This window comes from Amborella trichopoda, chromosome 6 (genome assembly GCF_054954075.1).
Source record: "Amborella trichopoda isolate Santa Cruz 75 chromosome 6, AtrichopodaSantaCruz75HAP2 v2.0, whole genome shotgun sequence".
NCBI lineage: Eukaryota > Viridiplantae > Streptophyta > Magnoliopsida > Amborellales > Amborellaceae > Amborella > Amborella trichopoda.
Window position 1 is genome coordinate 27,159,879 of NC_142341.1, and position 18,792 is coordinate 27,178,670.

General features: G+C 37.5%; 2 protein-coding genes across 2 annotated transcripts; both read left to right on the forward strand.

Annotated features, from left to right (window-relative positions):
- Positions 1–319: 319 nt before the first annotated feature.
- Positions 320–11,009, forward strand: LOC18440079 (UDP-arabinopyranose mutase). Its single transcript, XM_011627244.3, has 3 exons — positions 320–464; positions 9,048–9,180; positions 9,395–11,009. The coding sequence occupies exons 1-3, from the start codon at positions 354–356 to the stop codon at positions 9,415–9,417; spliced, it is 267 nt and encodes an 88-aa protein (XP_011625546.1). The 5' UTR covers positions 320–353; the 3' UTR covers positions 9,418–11,009.
- Positions 9,659–11,009, forward strand: RGP5 (Alpha-1,4-glucan-protein synthase family protein). Its single transcript, XM_006850230.4, has one exon. The coding sequence runs from the start codon at positions 9,659–9,661 to the stop codon at positions 10,730–10,732; it is 1,074 nt and encodes a 357-aa protein (XP_006850293.1). The 3' UTR covers positions 10,733–11,009.
- Positions 11,010–18,792: the final 7,783 nt, after the last annotated feature.

Here is an 18,792-nt window from a genome sequence, read left to right on the forward strand (position 1 = left end):
GGATGGTCTTTATTCAATCTCGAAACATTATTTTTTTAAAATAAAAAAGGTACAATTAGAAATTTTATTCATTGATTACAGGTTGAAGAGGTTATATTCTCAAAATTTGAATTCATAAAAATAATTTTGAGTGGAGTTTTACCAACGGAGTAAAATATCTTTTTGCAAAAAAAAAAAAAAAAAAGTAAATATGTGACGGTCCATTCGACCTTGATCAAATCTAAGCCCTGGGCGAATTATGTTCGCAAGTCCGCCCATGGGCAAACAACAGTTGTTTTTTTTCCTGTTATAATGTTGCGGGGGGTGTCCCTGCAATATTAATAATAAGAATAACGATTGGTAGGTGGAGTCAGATGAGACCCCCCTCTCTCCGCTCTCTCACCATCGATAACGCAGTCCTCCATATCTATCACATCCACGATCTCTCCTCCATTCCCGATCCTCTACTTCTCCAGCTCTTCTTGGTCAGCTTTCTATCTCTCTGTCTTTTCTGTTTCCTTCTTTCAATCTCATTCTTTTGTATTTCAGAAATCGGGGGATCAATCCCTGTCCTGTTTTCTGATAGTCTGATGGATATTGGTATGTATTTTAGATTTCTACCTTTTCTGAGATAAATAGTTCGTGGCTAATTTTCCTTAGACGAAAAAAAAAAAAAATCGTTGTGTGACTTTGCAGATTAGACTTACTTAGTCCCTCAATAATCTTCATCTTCTCTGTGTATTCAATTCTAAATGTTATTTGAAGATATTAATTGTCTATGTTGTTGCCTGTGTGATTGGCTGTTATTTGACGTGCTGATTATAGAAAAGTGTTGATTTTTCTCTGGTTTTTGTATGAGTAACTTTTTTGTTGATCTAATCATACATTGTCCAGTTGAGTGTATGATGAAAAATTTGTGTGTTTTATGAGCGCAAACATGAAGCACAGTGTATACAAAAAAAATGGGGAAGTGGTTATGCTACTGGTTTGAGGTTGATAGGGCTGATAATCATGCAATGGAAATGTAATGCCAAACCACGCCTTCACTAGTAAGGAACTGGATATGGTGTCTGCTTACCTTTAAGTGAATTTAAAAGATACCTTCAAGCTGATCGTAGGTTGTGCATTTGTTTGAATGGGTGTTTGAGCCTGCACGAACAGGATGAGGATTTGTTGGTCCACTCTTTGACATTTTGGTATCTCCCTTGATGAGCGGTTCGAACATTTGGAGACCAACTGGTTAGGGCATGTGTTTGAGTCTATGTGGCACAACAATTGCGGAAAGTTTGGAAGGTAGGATCTGGGTCTTTGGTGGTTATGCCATATGTGCCTGCCGGTAAGGAGTTTCCTTTAGAACAGATTAATATTTTACTTGATTTCCATGGGCATTTGGCAGCCACAAGGATGATCTAGATACGGCTTTAGGCGTCCCAAATAACATGCTTCCATTGGTTGATCAAGTCTGTTGCCGCATAATTCTTTAACTCTTTTTGGCAAAGGGCCAAAGAGATGATCATGTCTTCTGGTCAGTTGATAATAAAATACTTGAGTGGAAGTATTAGAAAGTCTTTTGGTTTTGTTCTGTCGTTCGAGACCAGTTATGGGCTAGGAAGGTCAGTCTCCATTACAGGAAACAGGGCACAGACAGGATAACCAGTGTAGGGTTAAAATTTTGATGGATTTTGGTATCATCCAAACCCAATTAAAGTGCTCTATAAGTAGAACCGGCAATCAGATTGTAGTGAATCACCAGGCAGTCATTATTCTCTTCCAGCACATTGTGCACTAGTTTGCTAGAGGAATACCCCCTTTCTGGATGTGTTTGAGAGTCAAGGTTTTGTTCAATGTACAAAAATTCGGCTACCCAACTGCCTAGGTGGCTATTTTCTCAAACCGCCTATGCGTGGGCTAGGCGGTAGGTCCTATAGGTGGGTGTCCTATGGCCCCCACCAAGGCAGCCTGAAAGGCGGGCGCCTGGGTGACATCTTGAAAACTTGAGGCCGAGGGCGGAAAATGCCCCTTGGCCAATGGGTATTTTTAACATTTTCCCTCCTTAAAAGGGGGGTATAGGGGGCCATTCTTTCTCCCCGAAAACCATTCTAGTGAGGTTTAGAGAGAGAAAAACCCTCAAATTTTTTTTTTTAAATTTGTCAAGAGATCAATTTCTTTTTTGCAACCTCCTCAAATTCTCACAAAATCGAAGGATATTGATCCCTAATCTTTTTGAGGCTTATAGTGGTTGTAAAAGAGATTTGGGAACCAAATTTTTTTGAATGGGGTTGATGTCGGTTCCATTTAAGGTTGGTATATTTCAATAATTTTAATTAGGGTTATATATTTTTTGTGTGTAAAATTTATTATGATGCTATTGTTTACTTTTTGTATTTTCTTTTTGATACTTTATGATATGTATATGACTTGTTATCAACTATTTGGATTTTTCTCCCCATTTGATATGTAGTTTGGAAAAGCAATTCAATGGAAAAAGTTCAATGCCCCAAACCAAATGAATAATTTGTTTTTTTTTAATATGCATGAGTTTACTTGTATGATTCATAAATTTTATTCCCATAATTTTTTTTCATGAGTTAGTTTAATACTTGCCTTATGAAATAATTGCATGAGTAAATTTTTATTGGTTTTATGTATTAAATTATTGCAATTTTGACACGTAGGTTTTACCTAGAACTTTTTTTCTTTGATCATGCTGGTTTTACTTTTCCTTGAATTGTTAATCCTATTTATTTTCCATATACAATAAAATTATATAATAAAAAACAGGGGCCCGGGTGGGGTGGGGGGGGCGGGGGTATCCAACAATCCGCAAGGATCTGTTCCTCTCCCCTATGCAAGCCGCCAAGTCACCCAAGTGTCTGGGCAGCCGCCTAGGTGCATAAGCGGCTAGGACCCTTGGCCTGCCACCTAGGTGGCTGCATCCGCCTTCTTGAACATTGATTTTGTGTGAGGCACCTATCCAGTTAAAGGCCTCTGCTTTAATGTGCATAGGGATGTGCCAAACCTAACTAATTATAACTGGTTCTTAGGTATTTGCGGTGCATTGGTTTGGAAAGCTGAGGGCATTGTAGAAAGAGGCTACTGTAAAGACAATTGTGGAGATGGGGGGCACTAAGTGGCATTCCCACATCGTGCAAGAGAATGAAATTGGATTTGAGGGTATTAACCACAAAATGCCCCTAAGAATTCTCAAAGTTCCATCATCTATAACTTGTTTGAAACTTTTTGAAAAGGTGCTACCAAAATTCATACATGATTAAAAAAGTCAAAGGAATCCTTTTAAATTTGAAGTTGATGCCCTGGAGCATTTTTTTTTGGAGCATTCGCTCCCCGCTCCCCCTTTCTTCATTGTTTGATCTTGATCAAATTGTTAAAGAGTGTATGTGACTATTTTAATTTTATCTTTTATCTTTTTTATTTCTTTCTTTTTTCTTTACAAATCAGACTGGGCTTAAATTCTGGGTGTATATTTCTCGTATGAGCACCGTGTGTACATGCTCTTGAATTAGTGAATATGATCATCATTGTAATTGACAATTTGTCTTAATTTGATTTCAATCAATTATCACACAATGAAAATCATATGATCATATTCCAGTGACTCAAAGGATATGGATTGAGATCCCATACTAAATGGAAGTGAGATCCATATAATCAGGAGCTAGAGCTCCTAAGGAGGATTAGCTCCTAGGGTGCGAAACGGTGTTCCTTGAGCTGGACCGTCCCTAAGGGAAGGTGCCTCCCATTAATTGTGACGGAGATCACTTGATTCTCACATCTCTATCACTCGATCCCCCAGTAGAGAAGCTTTTCAATATTGAAATCCAATATCAAACATTTTTTAACCATCCAGGGATTAAGCTAGATCTTCTGCAACTTATTGAAAGTTCTACAATTAGTGAGAGTCGACATCGAGTAGTTGCATTTGTGGAGTAATTATACAAAATCCCACATATGTTTTCAATCATGGATTAGTCAGTTGGAGGCATTGGTGAACAAGATACCTGTTGTTCCAGTCATGTCACATGTATGTGGATATTAAGGAGAATCTTAGTATGGTTAGATTGAATATTGAATCGTAAAGATACTCGTGAATATCGTCAACAAATGAACTTTGTTTCCTTGTTTTAGTACGAACTTTTGCCTCCACCAGCGATGGTCTGATTACGGGGCCCAAATCAACTTATAATTGGCCCCACTGGGAAGTTAGGTTGCTTGTCAAGGAGTTCTTGGTCTTGCATAGGTGTTCTTCGGGTTCCATACTCTAGTGCCTTCCGACAAGTCAAATGATTGTGCGATATGGCCTCCTGATTCGTGGCCAAAATTAACAGGGAGTGGAGCTGATCTCGTCAAGGCAGATTCACTAAAGATCCAACCAGTAGCTTACACAATCACCACTTCTTCGCTTAAAGCATGCTCTCAAGCAGAATTGATTGTAGTTGGCTACAAGTGATCTCCACACTCTTGAGGATTGGTATTAGCGGATCCCCTTTGCAGTCATCTAGAATTATTGGTGCTATATTTGTGCCTACGACTACCTACGATAGGTGCTCCTATTGGGTGGCCAAATGTCACTACTATTTCCCTACCTGTCAATATTCGATTGCTTGAGGCGGCGATCTCAGGTCCTCCATATGGTTTGGGCTGACAGACTTTCTCCTTTGCAAAGTAGAATTTGTGGGGCCCCTTTGCCCTTGACCACAAAAAGTTTCTTATAAGTTGTTAAAGGTGTGAGGCAACCAAAATTGGCATCTAAAATAGTGACTTTTGATATATAGGCGCGGTGGTTGGGGTTTCCTTGATTAGAGTGTGACCCCCAAATAGAGAAGCTTAAATTTTCATGATGTAAGATTGCAATAAAATCTTTCCACTAATGTATCCTGAAGGTGCTTCCTAAGGTTCCCAATGCACAGTGGCAGACCAGATACTTTGCCAACAATGAGTTGAACTTAGAAAGCGATTGACCAAGGCTGTGGTAGTTTAATTCATAGTTACTGGAATCTCTCCACCGACCTCACGATTCCAGTTCCGAAACCCTATTCCTCGTCTCCATTAAGGAATCTCCACGAAAACCGTTTTTCGAAACCAAGGAAACTCGATTCCTTAATTTTGGAATCTCAATTCTACACTTCTTTAGAAACCATTTTCGGAACTAAGAAAACTCAATTCTTTAATTTCGGAATCTCGATTCAACACATCTTTCGAAAATATTTATCGGAACCAAGGAAACTCGATTCCTTAATTTCGGAATCTCGATCCAACACATCTTTCGAAACTTGAACCCATTAATTGTGGGTAGACGTTCCCAAATATATCGAATCTGGATTCCAATGAGGATTAAATCTGGATTAAAAAATATATAAATTCCAAGTAAAAAAGAAAAAAAAAACCATTTCAAATTACATAATGTCCAATGTCTATGATGGTTGTGCAATTCCTAAAAATTGGAGTAGAAATCTTCCTTCTAATGCTTCTAGTGGTTGCAGGTTTTCATTATTTTACTTGTGCCACCCTAGACAGCTTTTATTTTAAATTTTAAATATAACTGGTAAATACATCACATACAATTAAAAGTAAAACCATGGTGTAGACATAATCCTATTTTGTCTCTATAATAATAAAGTCAAAATCACAATTTAGAAATACCTTTCTTTTATATATAATGATCGTAAGTTCAATAGTGAACACAATCACTTTAAAATTTGAGAAACCTTCTAATAAGAGACATCCAATATAGATTCTAAAGTTGATAAGGCTCAAGATGTGCTTGGAGCTTCCTTCTCATAAAAATGAAATCTCGATTCCTGGTACGGGTTGTCAAATGCATTCCATAGTCCATATTATTGTAAATCTTGATATCAAATTGGCATGGATCTCTGATCCATGTACATAAGAAAATTTCAAATATTTTAGAATCACGATTTGTAACAACAACATATCTATGTTCTACATATGTCAGAAAATCGATTTCATAGTTGTTGGAAACTCGATTCCAAATATTAATTAATCTTGACTTCTGGAGTGTCGATTCCAGGGGAATGAGAATCTTGATTCCATATGTGGATGAAACTATCTATTTCGGTTGAAACACTATTCTCAAAAACTAGGATTATCGTTCCCCGCGATTCCTATTGTACGAACAACGATTCTTAAGATAGGAATCTTCGAGCCGACGGTGATTCTGCTATTCCGGTTCCTAAACGATTTAGGCCAAGTGTTTCCAACAACTATGGTTTAATTATCAGTGGCGATCCCCATGACTTTGGATTTGGGCATTCTTAGTTTCATCCCCTTTGAAACTTCAAAACACCTTAAAAGAGCACACAAAGTGTTGATTTCTACTCGTAGGCATCACAGAAGACAAGGGTGTCATATGCGTATTTGTAAGTGAGAGATTGCAGGACAAGAAGCCTTTGAGGCAATCTATCTAATTATCTGTTGAAAACCTTGGCCATAATGACAATTAGAAAGTGTGAAAATGGGTCCCCTTACCTCATCCCTTTGGAAGATGGGAAGTGACCCATGCCCCCATTAACAAGAATAGAGAAGTGAGGGGCTGACATAAACCCCTTAATTCAGAGCCTCCACTTATCTCCGAAACCCATTTTTTGGAGTTCGTCATCAAGTAAGAACCAGCCCGCATGATCATAAGCCTTTTCCTAGTCAAGTTTAATAGCTATCACTGGGAGTTTTTCCTACGTGTCTCTAATGGATAAATTGTGGGCCACAAGGCCCCATCTAGGATCTGTCTATCTCTAACAAAGTCCACTTTATTTGGTGAAATAGCTCATTTAAGCACTTATGCCTGAGCCCATCATTTTAAGAGGTTTAATAGGCTGATCAATTGAAAGTATTTGAGGTCTTCGACCCCTTGACTTTTGGGATGAGCATCACAAAAGTGGCGTCCATGTCCTTGTGGATCCTTTCCTTGTGTGAAATTTGTTGAAAAAGGCGAGCGCGTCTGGTCACCGGGTATCCCTTAACTGGTTGAAGATGGCCATTGGGAAGCCATTACGGCCATGGGCCTTGTCCTGGCCCAGGTACATTGGCTTTAATTTTCTTGCTCCTAGAATTTGTTTCCTAGTCACAAGGTTGTTGGAGTTTATGACCTCAGACCCATTATTAGTGAGATATTTCGGCTCTAGTGGGAGTGTGGTCCTTCAAGGAACTAGGATATGTCTTAGGCCCATTTAAGGTGAGGCAAGTAATCTTCCCCATAAAAGTACCTACTTGCACCCATGTGACTCACCTGGGTTGAGTAGTTTAGGCCTGGTAAGAAAAGAGTCAAAACCCTTCAATACTTTATCAAAAAAAAAAAAAAGAGTCAAAACCCTTCGGCCTTCGACCTTGGGCATGAGGCTCTTAGCCCAAACCAACAACCTAGAAGGATTTGTAGGGTCATCCCCTGTCGAGATCGGACAGATGCTCAATGATAGTGGGCTAGGAGTAAGATACTTTTGTTTGTAGGTTGGAGGCTTGCCATGGCAAGGGCCAATCCTTGAAATACCCACCTACACGGCATTTGCCCATCATAACCATACTTTGGGAGTCTACTTTATGGGAAAGGAAGTGCCTATGTGCTAGAGAGAGGAGTATCACCCCCTTGAGTTTTGGTGTATGTGCCCCAAAAAGTATAAATATATCCTTTTAGGAGCAATTGAAATCCACGTTATGTTTCTGTAATCCTGCTGCCTATTGGCCGACTTTGATGGAGCAAGCATGAGCCTCATGCATTCTATTGGGTCGGTTTGAGAACATGGTTTGAGGATTATGGGGTAGGTTGCCTTGCAAAATCATGAATTCTCCTTTAATGAATTTTTCGTGAGTGACTCTCCATTACTTATTTAGAAGTTGAAATCAAATTTAAGTGAATATGAGAGTTAGTTTTTCATAAATGAAATGGCTAGTTTTTCCCAAAAGAAATGACAATTGAAATTAAAGGAGAATTAAGGTTACAAATAGCTCATGAGTAAGGTGTAGATCAAACCCTTGATCATGATAGCTGCCCAGAGGAATGAATGGCTTGAATAGAGCCTCTGTTCACACCATGGATCACAATGATAAATGACTCATTGCTCCTCCATTAAGAATACAGATTACTATGTAGAATACTAGACTTGACCGTTGCCCTAACTCTATTATATAAATAGGGGCCATGGGAGCCCATTTTTCATGGTACTAGCAATACCAAAGTTCATGCTCCCTTGGCCTCCACGCCACTCTCTCCTTAACTCTCCATGGCCCATTGTTTGGAACTCACATTGAGTCTTGATTAGCCATGTTCTGGCCCATATGCTAGCCTACTTACTAGTCTCATTAAGCCAATCTCACCAAGGGTTGAACATAGCCCGAATTTTTGTAGTCTCCACACCATTTTCATGGATTGATCTCAGCCCTCATTTTTCCATTAGATTAGCCACTATTTGGCTCCCCTTGGAGTTCATTACTATGTTTACTATGTGCCTAGCAATGTACTCAATTATCATAGTTGATTAAGTTAATTTTGTTTACCATCTCTCCCTCCCAATTAGAGGTACGCCCAAACCAACGAGTTGCAGCTGACTTGTACCTCATTTCCTACAGCCCATTACACACTATTGGATGCTTGGTCAGGGTGTCATCTTGGAGCTTCCCACTTAGTCGAGAAAGGGCCTTGATCCGTGCGCTATAGGTTGATGTAATCCGGCATGGGGTGTGTAAACCCCATTGAGGTAATCATTGGGCAAATTGCTTTAGTTGGTTTCTCATGTTTCTCAAGTTGCTTTGTGTTTGATTTTGTGCTTGTGAGATTGTAATTACGTCCATGTATTGTTGTTATGGTCATGTTCTATGTAATTGGTTTGCATGTATTAGTTACATTGACATTGTCTAGTGTACATAGTCTTGTAATTGCAACCTCTACTTTGTAATTGCATTGGGTAATGAAGTGTTGGGGCAAGCAAGAATGGTTCCTTGTTACCACATGCTTTAAACAAATTTTTGTACTGTAGGGATTATCATTTTCAGATTATTGAATTACTCTGATGAATTGTTCTGTGGAATGGGAATGACAGAAGACAATAGAGGCTGGAAAGTTAAATGAGAAGGTGCTCAGTGTCTTTATGAACGCAGGAAGTGAGTCCATCATTGCACTGATAGATTCCCTTCAGATCCCACGAAACTTATTCAACCCAATCCTTCCGACCCGTAAGTTGCATTCGTTCCAAATTTATTGCCATCCTTGCCTATTTGTTATTCCATCGTTGAATCATATGCTTCCTTTAATTTGTTGTCTTGGTCAAGTGGGCATGAGATGACAACAGCTAAGGTTTTATTATTTAGTGACTCAATTGTTTATTTCTTATTTATTACACATTTTTTATTATCTTTCTTCTATTCCATTTCATGTATTTTTACACAGGTTGCAAGGAGCGGCAGCTGTGACTAACCCAACAACCCCAAGATCCACAAACCACAAGGACTAGCAGATATCAAACCAGGCAGTCAGAGGGACGAATGGATGGCTGAGTCTCTCGCTCTCTCTCTCTCTCTCACGTCTCCTATTTCCCTCTAATTTATACTGAGACTGCCAACAGGCCACTAGTACTCTAGGAGTTTGCCAAAATCCTTCCTATTCCTACAATTACATTACAACCAACCATTTGTACCAAGAGGAGAGGTAGCAATGTCCGATAACTCAATGAATCAAGACGAAGTGGATGTCGTGATAACAGCATTAAACCCAAACCTTGGCCCCTTCCTTGAAGAATGGCGGCCTGTCCTCACCCCATACCATCTCATCATTGTCAAGGACCCTATCCTCGATCACAAACAACAAGACCTAAATATTCCCCCCGGTTTCAACTCCGATGTCTACACCAAGAGCCACATGGAAACCCTTTTAGGCCATGATCTCCTCTCCTCTCTCCACTTCTCGGGACTCTCTGCTCGCTACTTCGGCTACCTTGTCTCCACCCGTCGCTACATTGTAGCCATTGACCCTGACTGTGTTCCCATGATTGATGAGAAGGGCCATTTAGTTGATCCCATAAAGCAACATCTCCAAAACCTGACTTCCCCTTCCACTCCCTACTATTTTAACACCCTTTATGACCCTTACAGGCCAGGGACTGATTTTGTGAGAGGCTACCCCTTCAGCTTGAGGAGTGGGGCCTCAACTGCTTTGTCATGTGGCCTCTGGGTGGGCCTGCCGGACTATGATGCACCAACGGCGCTCGTCAAGGCCGGGTTGACCAACTCAAGGTGTGTCAATGCTGTAATGACGGTCCCAAGGGGTGCTTTCTTCCCAGTGAGTGGGGTCAATTTGGCTTTTGATAAGAGCTTGATTGGGGTGGCCATGTTCTCTGGGCTTCTGATGCAGGGTAAGACAAGGTATGAGACATTGGAGGACATTTGGGCAGGTTTGTGTGCAAAGGCAATTTGTGATCACTTAGGGTATGGAGCAAAGAGCGGGTTGCCATATGTGGTGAGACGAAAGGGAGGGGGCAGTGAGGCCTTGGAGGCGTTGAAGAAAGAGTGGAAGGGGGTGAAGTGGATGGAAGAGGTTCTTCCCTTCTTTCAGTCACTGACGCTGCCAAGGACTGCTGTTACTGCTGAGGATTGCATTTTGGAGATTGCGAAGAATGTGAAGGTGGGGCTTGGAGGTGTTGATGCTGCCTTTGTGCATGCTGCAGTTGCTATGGAGGATTGGGTCAGGGCTTGGAAGTCAGTTCTGCAGAGTGGCAGTTCACAGCCTTGAGTTGGGGTCTCTCTCTACTCTGTTTCTTCTTGCTGGCCACACTCTGTTATGCTTTGGCAACGAAATTTGATTTTGGAGAGTCGTTCTCAACCGAGTTGTTCCCTGGGGATAAGACGAACGGGAACGGATCGTTCTTTATAAATTACAATACTGATGTGTTGAATTCAATTATGGTGTTATTTTATGTTTAATAATAGAGCAAACCACTTTTCTAAAACAATAGAGAAGAAAGTGTATCCCTTGTACAGTTCAAATAGAACATCTATACTTGCGCTTCTCTTGAACTTATACCAGTTTCTCTATTCAACTCCTGCATGAATATAAACGGGTCCCTCAAATATCTGCTGTTCACAATGGCATGGTTGGGGGCTTCTCTTAGTTGAAAGTACATCAATGCATTTTTGTGGACATTAAATGGGGAAAAGATCATTTTTAGGAATTCGTCGTGGACCGAAGGATTCAGGCAACTATTTATATATGCATGCATGTAGGAAATAGACAAACGATTATGCTTAGATATCAACCCTGAGCTTGATTGCTTAACCTGTTGACAATTATGGCATCACATTGAATCCTACCACTGATTTATTACATAAACATAGTCGTGTGATAATCAAGGATAACTGGGTACTACATGGTCTTATTGGAGGCACCAGCCTAATGCCGATCCATCAATTGCCTGGTCTACATCCGAGATCAGCTCCTCTTCTCTCCTACGTTGTTATTCCAATGGTGTTCTTTTAGCATTGCTGGTGAAGTTGCCGGTTCAATTTTTACTTCATTAGATAACATAGATCTAGAAAACTTGGGTCATAAAGGTTAACATTCTCAAAAAAAAGAAAAGAAAAAATTAAAAGGCTTGGGTCATAAAAACTGGGTTTCAAGAGACCAGGAACTGACATATCCCAAGTTTGATAACTTGTCTAGATGTCTGGGAATTGAGTTATCTCTTATTTGGCTGAACCTGGAATTTGAGATTCTAGAAATAAACTAGGTTTAACCGATCATTGAACAATCCATTAATGAGATTTATAGTTGTTCAATATATTAAATTCTTAAATCATAGTTCATTCACTGTTGGACTGACAAGGTAGATGGTTTATCTCACCCAGAAATAGTTGTAGTTTGACATATATGCATTTGAACTATTATTGTTGTTTCTACTTGTGGTAGCCATAAAAAATAATACACTCATAAGTATGTATACATGCTTAACTAATTCATTTCCTAAACCTTGTTCAATTGCTCAATTAATAATAGAGAAAATATCATTAAAATAGTCTAACAACCACAAAAAAGTTTGATAAGGTCGTCAACTGAACCAATTTATCAAACAATTTTGCTTTCGAAGCTCATTGCATTGAGTTCCTCAACTATTTTGTTGAAAAATAAAATTTGCCCGGGTAACCTAAACAAGGAGAGGTATTTAGGTAATCACAGTAAAGTAAGCTTGTTTAAGATTTAGACTAAGGATTGTGAGGAAAAAAAATCACATATTAGGAATTTGGAACAAGCAAAAGGCATTTTGGTATTTTGGCTCCGCTTGTGTTATGATGATGATGTGGTGTTATGAGCCAAATTACTTACATACATCAACTTGTTCAAAATTGAATAATAGGGGCTAATTCTGTTTGCAAATAGTTGAGCTGGATGGTGAAAAGAGATTTCGAAAACCAACATGTTTTAAGGGTGAAGTTTGTATTGTAAAAATTATAGAAACATGCATTTATTTTTTGATTCAATATTTTTCTTCTTTTACGTGTATCCATATTAAAAAGTTGGTTCATTGCATTTACTTTTTGATTCAATATATATATATATTTTTACGTGCATCTATATTAGGAAGGTGGTTCAATACATTTTTACGTGGATATGTGATTCATTGCCTATGTTATTTTCTTTGGTACAAAAAAATACATAGTTTTGTCAGCTTTTAAATTGAAGCTCTTGTTCACATGTACACAAATACAGTATCTCACATAGTATTAGAGTCAGATTGAATTTTCATCGTGTCCATTCCTCGTCTGGATCCCAAGGATTGTCGCCTATATTCGCAGGCAAGACGAGTCTGTTCTTCACTCAAACAAATCATCGTTTTTTGCAGACTCTTTATCTACTGTCTTCGTTTTGTTTTTTGGATCTCTCTCCCTACCGTCTCATATTTCTAGGGTTTCCTCTCTCGTTTGCATCTCTCTGTTTGCCTGGCCAACCTAAGCTTCTTCAAAATATACTTCTTTCTCTCTGTCTTGTGTTGACCACTATTGCATCTCCAAATGCTCCTCTTCCAATCCTCTGCAACACCGCATACTCTTCCATTCTTGATTCCATAGTTCTTCAATAACACTATCTAACTCAAAACACAAACACCCATGATGTAATTGTGAACCGTCAAACTCTGCCATTCCTTAGCACCTTATATTTTTGCACATCCCCTTCCTCTTTCTCTCTCTCTCTGTGGACAAGCCCATTTCTGAGACCTCAGATTGTTGATATCAGATTCTGGTGGTCATGTTATTCTTCTTCCTTTCGTCGATCATCCATGCGCATGCAAACAACAACAAGAAGTTCACCGACATCATCGGCTGTAATCAACATAGTAGGGTTAATTTGCTCGTTGATTTCAACTCCCAGAGATCATCAGAGTACGGGTCTTCCACCCACTCCTTCCCTGAGTTTTAGTTCTGGTACTTTCTTTTGAGGCTTTTTCTTCCGTGATCCATTGGGAGTTTCTCCGTTTTTCTGTGATCAGTGGTTGGGCCTTATGTGAATTGTGTCCTCCCTGTGCTTGCCGATTTTCATGGATTGTGCACTTCGTTGCTTTGGCCAATTTCTCAAGAAAAAAGAAAAAAAAAACAAAAAAAACTGTGATATCATGAAGAAGTATGCAAGAATACCAAGCAGGCAGAGGGCTCATTCTTTGATGCCCTCTTGATCTCCTTGAATCTCTTTGCAACTGAAATCCTAGCCATTGAATCTCCCTCACATAAATCTCTGCATCTGACTGCCTGCAAAACCCCTGGCTCGAAATCTAGGCCTTGCATCTTTGGCTTTAGGCATTTTGATCTGAAGAAATCGACGAATCTTTCATCTACTGGTTTTTGTCTGCAACTTTGGTAGCTTCGGCTGCATACCTTCAGATCTATAAGCCCCTCTTTCTCTGTCCTTTTCTTTCTCTCGCTACATTTATCCTAGCTACGTTTCGTCGGGCAGTGGTGGTTTTTGCTGTTTATTTGACGTTTGGAAAGCCTGCAACACCTCTTTTTCACGAAATTACGTCTCACAAGAGTAGGTACGGTTAATGGTCCATTGTATTACTTTGGTCTTGCACTTATGAGATGTTTTTCTCTCTTCTCGTTTTGTTCTTTTGCTCTATTCTGATTTGGGTTATCTTCTGTTAGGCCTTTTTTTCAAACACCATCTCTAAAATCAGCCACTCTCCCTACCATCCAAATCCATCCATCAAAATTGCTCTGAAACCTTTCGATAAGAAAAAAAAAAATGAAAATATATAAATCTGAAGTCAAACTATTACAACCAACCCTCTGTCTCAAAACAAACAAATTTGTCAAAAGTGCTTGATGAAATCTGCATTTGAAATGCCCCTATGAAAAACCTGCCTATGAAACTACGCCAGATCTAACAAACCATCCACCTTTGAAATGCCCCTATGAAAAACCAACCACTCTCCCTTCAGACCAATTTTCTCTTCTTACTGCATCCACTCTCTCTCTTCTGTCAACTTTCATTTTTCTCTCGTGCCGCTTCTGCCTTTGTTGCATCGTTTAAGTGGTTTCCTTTTTTTGCATTTGCGAAAGTAGACTTTTTTGTGAAAAGGGTTTCTTTTATTTATTTAAACTTTGAAGGACCATACTATTTACTTATACCACCTAAGCTTTTATTATTGGTATCAATCATTGTTATACCATTTTGTTTATAATGGAAAAAAGCTGATCTCTGTGATCTGTATGCCATCTTTCATTGCCCATTGCTGCCATGCTCCCCTTTGATACCGGACCCTTGGTGAGCTGGATCTGAAACCCGCCTCTAAATCCACCTAAGAAAATGGTCTCTAAAAGCCATATGCAAAACAACCACTGAGTCATGTTTCGGCAATCTGATCTGTCTCTCTACCAAGTCGTATTTTGACTCTCTGATATGTTTTGGATCTTATTGCTCTCAATTTTGAATTTAAGGTCCAATTGTGCTTGTTGATCAGCCTTTGATTTCAGTTGGCTTTTCCAAGTTCCTCCTGTTTGATGATTGAATTTCTCGATCTTAATTGATGATTAAGTTTTCCGTTACTCGATTATATTCAATGATTGAGTTTTTCATTACTCAATCCTATTGGATGATGGAGTTCTTTGTTACTCCATCCTGTGTGACGATCGAGTTTTTCTTTTTTGCTATTTGATCCTATCTATTCCGGAGGCGTGTTGATTTGTTGTTATAGGAGACTGCTCTGTTCGAGGTGTCGATTTCTGAGGATCACTAATTTACAACTGCTCAAGCTTCTTCTATTCTTGCTTTGTTTCTAAGGCCTGCCTTCAATAGTCCAAACTCAAGTTGGTCTCTTAACACATCTTGAATTTGAGTGGGAGTGTGGAAATTATATAAACCTGCACTTATGTTTTAGTAGAATATTTTTCTTCATTTTATGTATATCCATATTAGGAAGGTTGTTCATTGCATATATTACACACCTGTGTAACCCTATAAATTGAGGCTTTTGTTCACATCTTCCATAAGCTCTGAAATATATCTTCCATGGGGGCATAAGGCCCAAATATACAGAAATACAGTTTCTCACATATATAAGGTATCTACTTTGAACAATCGCGATAAGGTGCACCTCAAAATCTCATGAAAAGATGTATTTTCGGTGCCGAAACTCTTATCATGGTCTAAAAGTCTATTTTTCACCCTATAATAAAATTGAAAGCTTCGAAAATGTGTACCTCTAGGTGATCTATGAGCACTCGAAAATCTTGAAAATGGATGGTTTGGATGTGTTACAAGATGCGCTATTTTTAAGACTTGAAATTCATTTTTTCTTTTATATCTATGTAGATCAAGGTGAAGATGATCAATTAGAGAATTTTCTAATTACAAAACAACATTTTCCGATGGATTTTTGATATGCACCTTATTTCTACAGTATAAGGTTGATACCTTATATAAACTTTTTCCTTGTTTTAATAAGTTGTTTGATTTAACCAACTCATCAATCTTTCTTACTTGTTTTTTTTTTAGGTGTGTGGTAGTTTGACCATTTTAACTGTTATTTTATAAAAAAGGAAATATCATTTTAAAAGTTAATCCACCTAAAAAAAATCACTATCTGTTATTTTATGAAAAAGAAAATATCATTTTAATAGTTAATCCGCCTAAAAAAAATCACTAAAGTGGTCAAAATCAATCTATTTATCAACAAAGTGGTAACTTCAATAAGAAATTATTTTTCTTGATCATTGCTTTATAAAGCAACACATTAAATCTGGTAGGAAATGCAATTCTAGCACCCAAAAACATGCAAATAATCATGTTGACCAAAAAAACTGTGGATAAAACTAAAAAAGGATTTTATTCCCTAAAGATAATCAATACTCTAACATGTAGTCTACACTATCTATTTCAATTATTCATATATTTGTCATATCTGCATTATTTTTTAGCTTCATATTCTATAGTTAGGGGAAAAAATAGATTTGCATACCACAATGAGAGTTTCCAATGTTGAAACTTATGGTCCTACAAAAAATGCACCTTACCTTAAGGAGAACATTTCAACCAAATATCTCCTCTATTGTTTTGTTAAAAATGCCCCTATTCAACTAATCTTGAACATGTAGCGTTCTATTGGTAGTTTGGCTTGTAAACAGGATCCAAATTATTAAAAGGAAAAGTATACAATGAGACCATTTATCATTGATATAAGGTGGTCACAAATAATCTTGATCATTGGATGTAAAATTAGGTGGCTGCATTTATTCTATTGACTAAGCTCAATTTTCAAATGAATTTTTTTTTAACTTCGTGACACATCTAAATTATCAGATTTCACATCAGATGGTTATAAGCAATTGTGACATTCTTGTATTAAAGGTAAATGATCTCATTGTATACAATCCCTTATTAAAATACCTGCATTTGCTTTAGAATTGAAATTAGGAAAAGGAGAATTCATTAAACAAAACACTAGTCTCACACGAAAAAAGTTCTTTAAGAACTAACAGAGGTTCGATTCCCCATGATGGATCGATCTAATTTTTATCTTAGAAAAGATAGTGTGCATATTGATTCAAAGCAAGGCACATCTCGACTATGAGGTACATTAGCAGGTGTTACAATCATATGTAGATGACTTTTGGCTGGTACAACCACTCCATCCGCTTCTAATAAAGTGATTGACCCAATTTTGGATCATCTGTTGGAATTGTATAACTGTTAAAGCAATGGTTTAAAAAACGGATTGGTACCTTGATCGAGCACCCAAAAAACCCATTCGGATCGGTGAATCGGCAATTCGAATCGGGAATCGGCCGAATCGGTTGGATCATACTTAAAAAAAATCCAAAAAAATTATTAAAATTCATTATAAATGTTCTTTTTCAGGAATCCAATAAGAAATGTGAGTACCACATTATTAATTTTTATTTTTTTCATCAATATGTGAATATTAAGATGTTCTTTTCCTGTATGAACTTATGTTAACAATTAAATTTACATCACACAAAAGAAAAATCATAGAATTATCATGGATGAAGTATATAATCATATATGGACTGCAATAAAGAATGGATTAAATCGATAAAAAAATGACCACCAAAATATTTTATTTTTTGTCAAGGTAACTTTTGTCAAATATGACCACAAAAAATGACCACCAAAATCTTTTGTCAGGGTAACTTTTACTTTTTTGACAAAAAATTATTTGTTTGTCAAGATGACTTTTACTTTTTTGTTATAATTTTTATTTTTTGTCAATGTAACTTTTATTTTTTTGTCATAAATTTTATTTTTTGTAAATTTAACTTTTTTTTTTATCAAAATGACTTTTATTTTTTGTCAGGATAACTTTTATTTTATTGACAAAAATTATTATTTTTAAAAGTAATTTTTATTTTATTTTCATAACTTTTATTTGTTTCAATATAAATTTTTTATCATAATTTTTATTTTTTGTCAAGATAACTTTTTTTATATTTCTATAACTTCTTTTTCTTTTTTTATCATAATTTTTATTTTTTTTGAAGATAAATTTTTTATATTTCTATAGCTTCTTCTTTTTTAAAAAAAAACCTTTTTTTTTTTAAAAAACTTTTTTTTTTTTTTTTGGACAAAAAATGGAATGTTGCTCGGAGAATCTGAACTCATAACCTTTGAGTGAAACAAAAGTCATACCGACTTAACCACGTTACACTACTTATCTTGTTTTGTGTAATATATATATATATATATATATATATATATATATATATATATATATATATATATATATATATATATATATATAATCTTACTTTCTCAAGACTACTAGCTCAATAACTCACATCGAACGCTTTGAGAAAAATTAGCTACTATAAATTAGTTACGAATATTTACAAACATCGCAACTGTGAAAAGTTGGTGCTTCAAGCTTATGCGTGCTCACGCGTGTGCGTGCACGGCACATGCGTATGTCCGACTCGCCCGACTCTGTCGTGTTTGTGACGTCAGAAACCGGTCCGTGACGTCAAAATCTGTTGGATCACCTGGTTCTCTCTAGACACGGACGATTTTCTGTGTTTTGCTGGAACCGACACGAGGGTGCCGATTCCGTGTCGAATCGGTCGCAACTTTTCAAACACTGGTCAAAAGTGAGTGGCTTTTCATCAGAACTATTATAGTCCGAAGAACTTGTAACAAGCGAGGTTAATTTCATCATTCGATTCCAAACCCGCAACATGTGGTTTCTTTACTAAAATCACTTACTTTGGATTAGGAATATGAAAAAAGTAATGTCATTTTGGTTATTTGTCTCTAGTAAGCTAGACGCCAAATTATTGGGGATTGTTAAGGAC

Coding starts and splice junctions, on each gene's coding strand:
- LOC18440079 (XM_011627244.3), top strand. CDS start 354: ATGAGACCCCCCTCTCTCCGCTCTCTCACCATCGATAACGCAGTCCTC. Junction 465..9,047: donor TACTTCTCCAGCTCTTCTTG/GTCAGCTTTCTA, acceptor TGGGAATGACAG/AAGACAATAGAGGCTGGAAA. Junction 9,181..9,394: donor CAACCCAATCCTTCCGACCC/GTAAGTTGCATT, acceptor ATTTTTACACAG/GTTGCAAGGAGCGGCAGCTG.
- RGP5 (XM_006850230.4), top strand. CDS start 9,659: ATGTCCGATAACTCAATGAATCAAGACGAAGTGGATGTCGTGATAACA.